Source organism: Cynocephalus volans, chromosome 4, assembly GCF_027409185.1.
Source record: "Cynocephalus volans isolate mCynVol1 chromosome 4, mCynVol1.pri, whole genome shotgun sequence".
NCBI classification, from domain to species: Eukaryota; Metazoa; Chordata; class Mammalia; order Dermoptera; family Cynocephalidae; genus Cynocephalus; species Cynocephalus volans.
The window spans coordinates 11,106,961-11,119,474 of record NC_084463.1 but is presented as its reverse complement, the minus strand read 5'-3'; the positions used below and the strand labels follow the sequence as shown (position 1 = coordinate 11,119,474).

Sequence of the window (12,514 nt, the reverse complement as noted above, 5' to 3'; positions counted from 1 at the left end):
ATAATTACTGCATACACAGAATCACCACCAAATAGCCGAAACAGGAAGCTGAAACAGGAAGCTCTGCTAGACAAACATACTGATCATTCCTCAAGCTGTGGTTATATTTAAACCAATTTGCACTGCAGTTCATTTCACAGAAATTACTTCATAGCTTCAGGAATCCCCTGTGAAATTCTGAATACCAGCACTACAATTTAAATTTCTTATTTTTAAACAGACCAATAGTGAACTGATAACTGACAGTTCTTCATATCTTCATATAGAACTGCATCAGACCAGATTTTATCTTACAGGCTGCCAATTATTTTACTAAAATCTAACACAAGCTCCATTCCAGGAAAACAGAATTTCACTACATAATGCAGATACAGAACAAAGGATTAAATCAGTAAGGTGGCCACTCATGTGACAGATTTAAAATTTAACACCAGGAGTTAAATTTTTTTTTAACTAAATGACATGACTAAAACAGTTAAACTGATGCATAGACCAGCCAGTCATGTGAGAGAAATCCTGTGCCATAGATAGCAGTATCTGGTTCCTATGAACCTCTTTATTAAGCTCAGTGTTTTCATATCTATTCTTGCATCAGAATTTATAACATTCTTGAGAGCCAAGTAAAAGCAAAGACCACCTTGCCAAATTTTAGTTGGAAATACTAAACCAGGTCAAGGCCTAAGTTAGTGAAGTTTGGAATAGTCCTCAGCATGATGTGGTTAGTCACAGGCATTAAGTGAATGCTGATTTAAGATAATGCCCCCAGCTATCATAACTAATTAATCATAATATCCTTTTACAGAGACCCTAAACTGAGTTTAATCTATTATCAGTATCAGTTAGCTATCATTACAGGGTGGTCACTGTGTAACAAGCACTGAGCTCAGAACTATATGAATAGCATTTAATTGAATTCTAACAATAATTCTTTGAGTTAGGTACCATTATTAACCTCATTTTACAGATACGGAAATAGGCTCAGAGAAGTGAACTTGCCAAAGTCAGTCAGTATGTCAGGAGCTCAGATTTGAATCCAGAGTTTGGCTCAAGAGCTCTGTTCTTAACTATTGCCTAATCCTGCCTTCCAAACCATTGAAGTTGGTAAATGAACTAAAACCCATGCCATTCCAGAAAGCAGAAAGAACACTGGTCAGAAAAATCAGCAGACATGCTTTCATCAACCTGTACTTATTAATTACACTTGTGAATCTGAGCCTTACTTTGCTCATCTGGAAAAAGTTACACTAAAACCTCTATCTACTCATATGGTTGTTGTATAAGTAACACAACTTAGGTACATGTTGAGGTGTTAGTCAAATGGAAATATTATTAAATTATTCTGGTCTACATCTAGTGATTTCTGTATCTGTAAGTATCACACATGAGGATCATACTGTGTTCACGTAATGACTGTAATCATATAGGAATGTAATTTGAGATCACCACAGAAGTCTTCTCATCCAGTGGTTCTCAACTAGAGGCAGGTCACTTGTGGCCTTTCCCAATTATGACTTCCTGACTTACGGGGGCATTTGTCAAAATGAGGTACACAGAGAAATAAGATAATTCGACTAGACCCTCTGGCTGAGGACTCACCTTAGTACTGTGGTCTAGAGTACATAAAATAAAGACTTAATATATTCAAACTGAAATCCTTTCTCAGCTACTTACTGACCATTAAACCTACAGCAGCAAGCTATTTCCATTCTATAAACCTAGCACAGTGAATGTCTTAATATCGTCAATAAACCTTGGTTATTACTTACAGAATCCCTGTCCAATGCCTTACTTAAATTTCTTGAATGCAGTAAAGAGTAGCCTAATCTAGAGCTGTTAGTTCCATAACTACAATGATGAACCCAAATCTGCTTCTTTGAACCTATCTCCCGTTATTCTATTCTTGACTTCTAAAGCAAAACAGAACAAGTTCACTTCTTGTTTGACATAACAAATTTAACCCATTCCTAATTGCATTATGAGAGTTTAAACATTAGCTATACCACTTAAAAAAAAAAAAGCCACCTTTTTACAATGATTAAACTACTCAAGAATAGATGGTACAAAAAGGTTTGCATTTCAATAGAACTAAGCTTTATTTATCTTTTTGTTTTTTAAAAACAAAAGAAATGGTCTAAAAGCAAATGCAGATATGTACCAAGAGATAGACATGACCTGGTACTTACAAAGGAGCTGCTGTGTCACAATGGAAAGAGCACATTAGGAGAAAAATAGTATTTTAGGGGATATCTGCTTGAATAATCTGGGAATACAAGTTAACTGAGGGAAGGTGCTCTGCCAAGTAGTCAGCGTGAAAAAAAAAAACCACCAGAAGTTGCTTCCAGAGAACTATGTAGTGGCAGCATGAGAACTGGCATCAACTCACAGTCTTCTCATTTTCCCCATTTTCTATAATTTTCCTCTTCTTTTCATCTGTTTTTTTCTTGAAGATATTATTTCGGTAAAACTGAAGTTCTTTGATGCTTTCACTAATGTCATCAAGTGCCCTACAAGCAAACAGATCATACTGAAAAAAATGCCTAAAAACACAGAAGATGGAAATCATTTCATACAGCAAAACTTCTTATGGGTAACCAAAGAACAATGGGTACTACTGTAAATGCCACTAACTGGCGTCATCAAAAAGTGGAACATTTTAGTAAAGCAATTTTAAGTGTTTTGTTTTTTAAAAAACTTTCAATAAAAAAAAAAAATGTAAAACATAGAAGATTAAAATTTCCCAAACTGTTCTATAAGATGGTGATGGGAGAAGGAAAATTCCAGGGTCAAATAAGTTTAGGAAAAACTAGATTAAATATTTCTTTTCTGAAGTTGTTCGTAACACACTTAATATACTAACATGTATTATGAATTCCCAAAAGGAGGCTACTCTATATACACAGTATTTCTAAAACTTAATCGACCACATTTGTGGAATACTTATTAACAGCTCATGGAACATAGTTTGGGAAACACTGCATGATACTTAACGCTGTCCCTGAACAAAATATACTGACATACTTAAACACAGCTCATGACTCAGTCATCATAAAAAAACATCAATTATCAGACAGTACCTAACCATACAAGAGGATCTACCTCCTCTCTCGTGGTGATTTGTGCTATAATCAGTGGCAGCCTGCCTCCATCTAACAGCCTTTCTTCGCCTCCAACATGCTGTTTCTCATCTGTTGTGGTCTGAGAAATCAGGTAACCAAGATTATTAGAACAGTGTGCAAGTAAATCAATAAACTCTGAATGCTGGGCCAAGGGCCTCTTCTAGAGAATAAACTGCACAAACTTTAGTTCAAGAATTTTAAAACAGTCATTTCTGCAGATAAGGCAACAATTTGCTTTCTTCCCAGGTCTCAGATATATGGCAAAAAGCCGAAGCTGTCCAAAATACAGCCTCTGGCTAAATAAAGATACACCTTTTACCCTCAATACTAAAATCTAAAATAGATCTGAAACCCCAAAGTATTTTTATATTATGTGGCAAAACCTGACCAATCTTGATATGAGGCTATTCATAGTCATGAGTTATGCCATTTGGTGTGACTATCAATATGTTTCACTGTGGAAATACCAATATGTTTAATTATGGAGTGTTTCCTCAAACCTTGTTAGGGGTGTTACATAGTGATAAACAAAACAGGTATATTATTACCTTTCTAAAATCTAAAAGATTCTGAAATCTGAAATATACCAAAGCCCAATTGTTTCAGATAAGGTATTCTAGATCTGTGCTATAGCCCAATTTTTAAAAAAAAAGAAAGAAAGAAAAATGAGAACGCCAGATGCTTCGCCATTGAAACTGGTCTTTCTGCTTGCCTAGATTTATGCATGGCACATAGTAGGAGCTCAGTAAATGGATGAACCAAATACTACCCTCAGAATACTTCCCTAGAAGCCAGCTGCTAAATCTCCCATCAAGTTTTGTTCCTCCTAAAAGACTACAAAATCAAAAAGTAAAGAACCAGTACAGATGCTTAATACACAAGATCTTTAAATTCTTTGTGTACCTGTGCCTAAGGCTGCAGATATAAAACAATCTGAAAAACTAAAAAGTGAAAAATTGTTCTAATTCCGAATGGCTAAAAGTCCAAATCCTCTGGGTGAAAAAAATTAATACTGCTCATTACTAGAAAGATTAGAGACTGTTACGTAATACCTATAAACCAAAGTTATCTAAGTTTTAAAACTGCGGTGAAGACTATATGACCTTCCTCAGAATGGAATACTAGGATCCTGATCAGAATTCCTGATAATATTAGTAAAAAAGTTATCATTATGCTAGTAGAACTTTATTGCTCGCCCAAGGAAAAAGAGAAAGAACAGTATGTCAAGCAATCCGGAATTATGTGTGTCAGATTGGCAAGTGCTTGGCAGAACTCAAAACTTACCTGTGAGAAGCAGCCTTCTTTGGTGCAAATTCATATTCTTCTGGATACCAGCGTCTATACACAGCAGAAATGGAACTCTCAAAGGAAACTGTCTCAAATACACTGAATAATTACCTCCTTCAAGTAATTTACTAACATTAAAATAAAGACATCTGGGTTGTGACGTTCAAGCTGCCTCTTTGCCTGGGACTCTATCTTCTACCCTCTCTCCTTATTCTACATATCCTCTTTGAGCAAGCTCTTCTGTGTATAAGATTTCCTAAACCTGTAACTTCAACCCAGCCCTCTCCAGAGTCTCTGTCATAGATATCTCACTGCCTGCTGGACACCTCCACCTAAAAATCCACCAGACACTTGTAATTCAACATCTAAAAAACCACACTCATCATTCTTAATACCTCCCTCTCCATCCACCAAATCTACTCTTCCTCTTATTTTACCATTTTTCATTGAACAATTCCATTATCCACCTAAGCTGCCCAAACTACAAACACCAAAATCACTTTATGCTTCTTCCTTTTCCTCACTCCCTCAATCCAAGCATTTGGTGTCATGCCAATTAATCCTCTCAAATATTTTATCTCCATCCCCTCACTACCCCCACTTGTCATTTCCCTAGCTCATTCTTCTCCCTCCAAAATGATGCAAAAGTCCCCTTTCTTATCTACCTGCCACTTTACTTGCCACCTTCTAATCAGAATGATCTTATCATATCACTCATTCTTCTACTTAACCTTTCTCAAAGAAACCCCATCCCTTACAAGATGAAATCTAACCTCCTCAGCATGACATATAAGCCCTTCATAATTTAGCCTCATCTCCCACCTTTGCCAATCTCATGTTTTGCACTCCAGCATTAATGAACCATATGTAATTCCTCGAACACATTTTGCCTTATCTTCCTGCTCCCTCACATCCTCATAACTCTGCCCACTCGCTGGAGTGCTCTCTTCACTTACATGCCTTGAAAGTTTCTACTCTTCTCTAAATTTCGACTTATAAGCTATTTCCTATGTGAAGCCTTCCCTGACTTCCCAATCCTCCTGCTCCAGCACCTAAGTGTTCCTTCCTTTGTGCCTTCGGTATTCCACATGCATATTTCCAGTATAGAAGTCATCATATAGTATATTTTTAGGGTGTGGTTTTTACACATCTGTCAACCCACTAGATTCTAAGCCACTTAAGGACTTTTCATCTATATGTTCCCAGCAGATAGCCAATGCCTGGCACAGAATGGGTTCTCAATAAATTTTCTATATTAACGCAATTTTATAAGGAAGATGGTTGATGTTGTTTCTCCCAATTCACACCTTTCCAGAATAAATTAAGGTCCTATATAAATGAGAATGGGATGAAGAATATATACACCCACTTTGTACCCTCAGTTCTATAGCTCTATTCAATTACTTTCCACAAATTCTCAGTTAAAACATGCTAAATAAGGTAATTTAATGGATCCTAAATATAGCCCTTACCTGCACAATTCTTTAACAGTGCTCACATCAATTATTCTATAATGAAGATGTTTCATGAACTGGGGCATGTATTTGTCAAGAAACTTCTTATCTGCATGAACTGAATTTCCTAGAAAGACACGAAGCATACTGCATCTGTGTATTTCTAGTAGTATACAACAGGATATAAAAATTCATAAATTGTATTTGAAATGGAGATGATTTTTTTTTTAATTCAAACAATTCCTAAAAGCATCTCTAAATTTCTAAATCAGGTTTGAGTACATCTAATTAGTTTACAAGTGCAAATTTATAAGTATTATTTAGTCCATTTAGCTTGTAATAAATTTGTAAATGGCCTCTCATGGACAAAAGTATAAATCTAACATTCCACATGTTTAAAATAATGCACAAATCTATTTTTTATTTTTTAAGATCATACCAGATACACAAACTTTCTCCCAGTGTCACAAAATCCACACCACTAACACTAAAAACTTAACTGAATCACATTAAGTAAATAAATCTTTATTTACATTCCAAATTTTTTTAACAAATCATATCCATATTCATGTTTCCATACAGTAATTTATATTAAAAACACTAAATTTTTAATGAGAACTTTAAAATAGACATCAGCCACATTGGCCGGGGGAAACATACAATATATGCCATGGCACTTAATGCCAAAACTTTCTACGAATGTTTAAGTGTTAGTTACTACATCAATTTACATAAATGCAAATACATTTCCACAGAACATTAACTTCCCTCTGACAATGTCAGCCCTTTAAAAATCCTGGTAGAACTGGCCTGGTCTCTTAAAAAGATAGGTGGACAGTTTAAAATTCAGAGACTAAAGAGACATAATAACCAAATGAAATGCATTAGCCTGGATTGAATCCTGGTTCAAAAACAATCAGACATTTGGGGGAACTTAGAACATGGATTAGAACTGAAGGACTGAATGATTTTTAATTATCTTCAATACAATAATGATATTGTGTTACATTTAAAAAGTCCTTACTCTTAGAAGATGCTTGATGAATTTAGGAATGAAATGTCATGATGCCTTAATTTACTTTCGAATGTCCAACGATCGGTAAAACAAACATGGCACAAGGTTAACAATTACTAAATCCAACTTTTCTGTGCATCTGAAACTTCTCCATAATAAAAATATGGGGGAATTTCTATTGAGTTAGTCTGTGTTTCCCAGATCTCATGTCAGGTTTCAGGGTATTTTCCCAATATTCATGTTCTAAAAAAACTGAACACAAAAGTAAGATATATAACCCAAATCAGGGTAAGTAGAAGACATGGTTGGTCTTGGCTGGTCTTTCTGCAGTCTCTTGAACCACTACAATGGAAGACTATCTACAAGATATACATAGGATTGGATTTTACCTGCAAGTGGACAGAGCCCCGGAGGAGTCTGCTGTCGTACAAAGGACAGAAATTCATACTCTGCCTGCTGCAATGTAATTGTACTCTCCTTCACTGCTTTGGTAAGACCAGACTGCAAGAGAGAATCCCCAGCCCCCCACCAGAAACACATGAAGTCAGTTTTCAAAGGCATCCAGAAATGAAACTTCACTTCTAACATGGTAAATATAACCATAGATGGACCATTTTTAGAGCTCAAGTTCAAATTGAAACTGCCATCTTTGCACCAATTTTTTCTTAAAGAATCCAAGTCAAGTAAGTTATGTTCCTGATTGTTAATAGCATTTCCACACAGTCAGAAAAGATGGTGCTCAAAGTCCAAGGATATAACCTCTGGGAAGGAACAACTATTAACAGGAGAGCAGCATTCCCCCTTCTCTGAGAGGTGATTCTAACCTTATCCAAAAGACTGACTTGAGTAATACTTGACAATCCACAATGCGTTCGCGACAGACTGAATGTAGGAGAGAAAAAAAAAAGGACATTCAGGAGAAGATGATCTCGAGAGGTCCCAAAGATGAAAAGTAAACAAGCAAGCAGTTTCGCAGGCTTGCCAAGCAATCTTCCTCTAACCCTCTTTTAAATACCATCCAAGAATGGTATAGGATTCAGATGTGGGAGCAACAAGCTTGTTACTGATCCCCAAAGCAGCAATCCTGTTATTTGGTAGTGTTACCTTCCCATGATGCTCCTTACACCAATCTGACATGTTGTCCAACAACTCATCTGGCTGTTTTATAATCAGGTTAGGACCCTGTGAATGAAAAAAACCATTGGTCATTAAGAATTAACAGGAATAACCTTGCTTTCAGAGATAAAGTTTAAGCTGCTTTAAGGACTAAATATGCATAACAGAAAGTAAGAGATAAGAACACTTTCCTATCTATCAAAGGACAGCAAACTATGGCTCCAACCTTAGGTTGTTTTTTTATGGCTAGAAAGCTAGGAATGATTTCTACATTTGTAAAGGATTGTTAAAAAAAACAAAGAACAAAGGATGAAGTATATAGCACTCAAAGCCTAAAATATTTAATATCTGGCCCTTTCCAGAAAAAGTCTGCCAACCTCTGATTTTGAGTTCATTTTGAACTGTCTACATTGGCAAGTGAAAAAAGCAAAATGCAGAAGAGTATGCACATGCATATGATTTCATTTATACTTATTTAATAAAAACACACACTTATATATGCATACAAATATCAAGAAAAAACATAAATTTGGGGGAGTAAAATGGGGCAGGAGAATAAGACAAAACACCAGTAGCTTGCTATATATACTTTGGTTAAAGTTATACTGTTTAATATTAACAGTATTTTCATATTTCAAAAAAAATGTTAAAGAGCTGATTGGTGACATCTGAAAAACAAAAATGTGGCCCTCAAATTCTCAGCTCCATTTAATAAAACATTTAACTGTAAGTCTCTCAGATAGAGTCTTCGCAGTAATAGCCTGACCTGTGGCATTAATGCAAGTCACCTTAGTTTCTTCTTCTGTAAGATGGTAATAATAATAATAATAATAATAATAGTAATAAACCATCCCCCTTCCCTCATAGGGATATTAACAGGATAACAGAAATTAAAGACATGAAAGTTCTTTGAACACTCTAGAAGAAAAGTATTCTATAAATACAAGGTATTATTTCTATTAAGTTGGTAAAAATAGTTTGCAATCACTGAAAGGAATGGCTAGAATTTTACTAAAATATGCCCGATAACTACATATATCCTACAACTAAAAAGGAGTTTTAGCCAAACAAGAAAACTGGTGTTGGCATAAAACATTTTCCTCAGTCTTATACAAGAATAAAACATATTTTCCATAAAACTGACTGACCCTAAGCATTTTTTTTTTAACATCTTTATCCTCATCTGACTTAGTCTATTTACAAATGTTGCACTCATCTGCAGCTGTGTGAATACATACCCAAATTTCCTCCAGGGTACATATCAACCTACTGGTCCATTAAGCTGTCAGTATTTCACATAATATCAACAGTCTAAAGGAAAAACTCTTCTTCGGCCAAGGGTAAGTAGGGCTGGTAAAATAAAGACACTTCTCTTCACTATTCATCTCCAGGAAATTCCAAGAAAACAACCAAACCTAAAACTCAGTGCTCTATTTATATAAAGTTTTTTTAAACAGTTGTTATGATAGAAATAGAAAGTCTCATGATTCTCCTTCAGCTGATCTCAGGAAGATAAGCCTGGTACTCCACAGATACAGCAATTTGTCTATAAATGCCTTCTCACCTCTTTTACCCACCCAGGAAAATAAATGATAGTCTCCACTGTAGACTTATGAAATTTATCCACTGCCAATAACACATCAATCTTACCCTCTAGAAACTTATTTTAACAAGACCCTCTTTTCCACAAACATCCCTACTTTGTCCCTATTCTAGAATTTCTTAATGACTCTGAATACTGCTGACAGTATAAAATAGACAGAGTTATTCCAGGTCAGGGATTTCACCCCCTACCAATCAGACGGTGTCACATACTTATTAAATGTTTCATAAGTGGCTGAAATGCAACAAGAGTGTTTTATTTGTTTCACTTAATGTTTCAGTTAAAAGCAGCATGTACAAACCTTAATCATGCCCAATATGGGAACAAGAGGGCACTTTATGGATGTGCATCAACAGAAATTTTAAAATCTTCATATAGATCTAGATGAAATCACATGTGCTAGTTAAAAAGGCAGAACTGTGTATACGGAGTTGTTATTTATATAACTTATTTATATATAAAGTTAACTCAAGCTTATAAGATGTAAACTTTGCCATGAGTCACCAAACCTGATGGGACAATAATTGGTTGTCCTACTGGTTAGGAGCACTTTACTGATACTGCCTACTTAAAATTACTGACTTCTTCAATAACTAGCCGAGTGGCCTTGGGGAAATTATTCAACCTCTGTGCCCAAATGTCCTCATCTATAAAATAAGCATCATAACAGTACCTACCTTATAGTTGTTGTGAGGATTAAAAATGAATCCATGTAAAAGCACTTAGAACTGTGCATGACACACAGTAAGCTCTCAGTAAACGACGAAGTTTATGTTTCTGTAAATTTTTAGCACGGTTAATTGAAAAATTAACCAGAGTACTAGATGGATTACTTTGATTCCAATCCTACCATGACCTAGCACATTACTTTGGACCTTAATTTACATGACCTCAGTTTTCTTATTTTTTAAATAAAGAGATTGGGGGGAAAATGATCTTTAGATTTCCAATGTCCTCCAAACAGTATGACTGGATTATATGGCATCACCTACTTCAGCCAAAATGTTAAGATCAGAGTCAGTTATCAGACAGGCCATCTCAATAATCTGGTCCTTCTCAATGTCCAATCCTGTCATCTGCAATAAAAAATAAATATATAACACACACAATACCATTTTTCTGGCCTATACCCAAGTTTATTTAACAGGAATTCCCTCAAATATATTCAGTTTATATCCCACAGCCAGAATAGAAGAGTTAATACCACTAGGTGGGCAAGTTCTCCAGGTTGTAAACATGAGTCCTCATTTATACAACAAAGGGCCTGCTATTTGTCAAGCACTGTGACTCTACTTTGGGCCAGATGCAAAGTAAGTAAAAGTGAGTGCTTTAAACTCAATTTTGGAGAGTCAGACAACTAACATCACTACATCTCTGCAGAGTTTACAAAGTTTTCATACTAATTATACCACTTGATCTTCCTCACAATCTAATGTAGGAAGTACTGTTATTATCCTCATTTCATACGGCAGAAAAGTGAGGCTCTAGGGAAGGGGGGAGCCCCTGGTATGAACATGGAAAACCTGAAGAGATCAGACCTGGGTTCTGGTCCCAACTCAGACCCTCACTAACAGCATGACCTTGAATGAGCTGAATTCTCTTTGGACCTCAATTTCCTCATTTAAGGAAAGGAATGAAGGGTAAGGATGAGTCATCTCCGGAGTCCCGTCCAACTCTAACAACGTAGGGTCCTTTAAGGCTTCAGGGGACAGGCAGGGAGCTGAGCCGCTGTCTCCAACCCCCACACACCCCACCCCCACTTCACTCCTGTGACCCTGAGACCAGAGGCACCAGGGCGTTAGGGAAGTCCACATCTGGGCGGAGGTGGGAGGTGGCAGAGGGAGCCATATGGGTGACTCCTCCTTTTTAAGAAGAACCCCCACCCCCTCCAGTCCAGCGCAGTCCCCTACGCCCGCAGGACTTCTGCCTCCGGACTCGCCCAGCGCCTCCCACAGCCGGGCCGCGCTCACCTGCCACACCTGAGACCCAGACACCCGCCGCTCTCCCAGGACAGGCTCGGCTACTCGGTCCCGCGCGCCAAACCTCACTCGCCTCCCCTCACCCCCCACCGACCTCACTCACCTCCAGGTCCACCCAGACCATCCGCTGAGCCATGCTCTCCCCTGCCGCCATAGCCGCGCCACCCTCGCGGATACCCCGCGCTCCAAACTGCCCACGACTCCCAACCACACCTCGCAACAGCCTGAAGCCCAGGGAGCCGCCTAGCATCACCCGGTACGAGCTGCCACGGGCCCAGCCTCGCAGCCGGCGCAGGCGCGGTAGTCACTAAACGACGCCAACCCGCGGGGAGGCGCAGGGACAAACACCACAGGTCCCAGCATCCAGTGCGCCGGCTCGCCCTGAGCAGCCTGGCATGGCGGCCGCATGGGATGATGGGACCTGGAGTCGCACCTGCTGCTGCCACCGGACTCCCCACCCCCGCCACGTGTTTTTCGGATGTTACTGCACGCGCATGTTTTTCACAGCTGGTTAGTTTGCTTCCAGGAGTTGTTTCCTGAGTTTTGATTAGTTGTAAACCGCGTAGTTGAAGAAGAACTCTTTTACTTTTTGGTTGGTCGGAAAGGACCTGATTTTTATTTATGATTTTTTTTCAAATATTTCTCTCTCTCTTATTTTACTTACCTGCCCTTCCCCTCCACACATTGGCTATTTTTCTCATTTTCTTGGGACCAAAGAGCAGTGTGCTTTTTTAGGCCAGAAGGCCAATTCCGCTATCGTTAAATTATTTAGAAGTCTTTAAATAAGATCTTGTCTGAGATACCACTTAGCACGTATTAGGTGTCCGGTAAAAGTTAACTCCTTTCCTTTATTTGGCAAAGGGTTATCTCTTACTGTTTGTGGAACGAGGTCTGTGTTTCAGTTCAGCTAATGTCCATGGTAATGATGACTGTCTACTCGACCC

General features: G+C 37.8%; 1 protein-coding gene across 2 annotated transcripts; it reads right to left on the bottom strand.

Annotated features, from left to right (window-relative positions):
• Positions 1–2,112: 2,112 nt before the first annotated feature.
• On the bottom strand, positions 2,113–11,866 carry REXO2 (RNA exonuclease 2). Of its 2 annotated transcripts, XR_010023405.1 has the most exons (8): positions 11,674–11,866; positions 10,584–10,667; positions 7,977–8,054; positions 7,262–7,373; positions 5,876–5,984; positions 4,401–4,454; positions 3,097–3,195; positions 2,428–2,504 (listed from the first exon to the last, which is right to left on the bottom strand). XR_010023405.1 is itself a non-coding variant. In XM_063094086.1 (7 exons), the coding sequence occupies exons 1-7, from the start codon at positions 11,818–11,820 to the stop codon at positions 2,375–2,377; spliced, it is 714 nt and encodes a 237-aa protein (XP_062950156.1). In that variant the 5' UTR covers positions 11,821–11,866; the 3' UTR covers positions 2,113–2,374. The 2 variants fall into 2 exon arrangements, 1 of the variants encoding a protein (XP_062950156.1); XM_063094086.1 differs by lacking the exon at positions 3,097–3,195 and having other exon boundaries at positions 2,113–2,504.
• Positions 11,867–12,514: the final 648 nt, after the last annotated feature.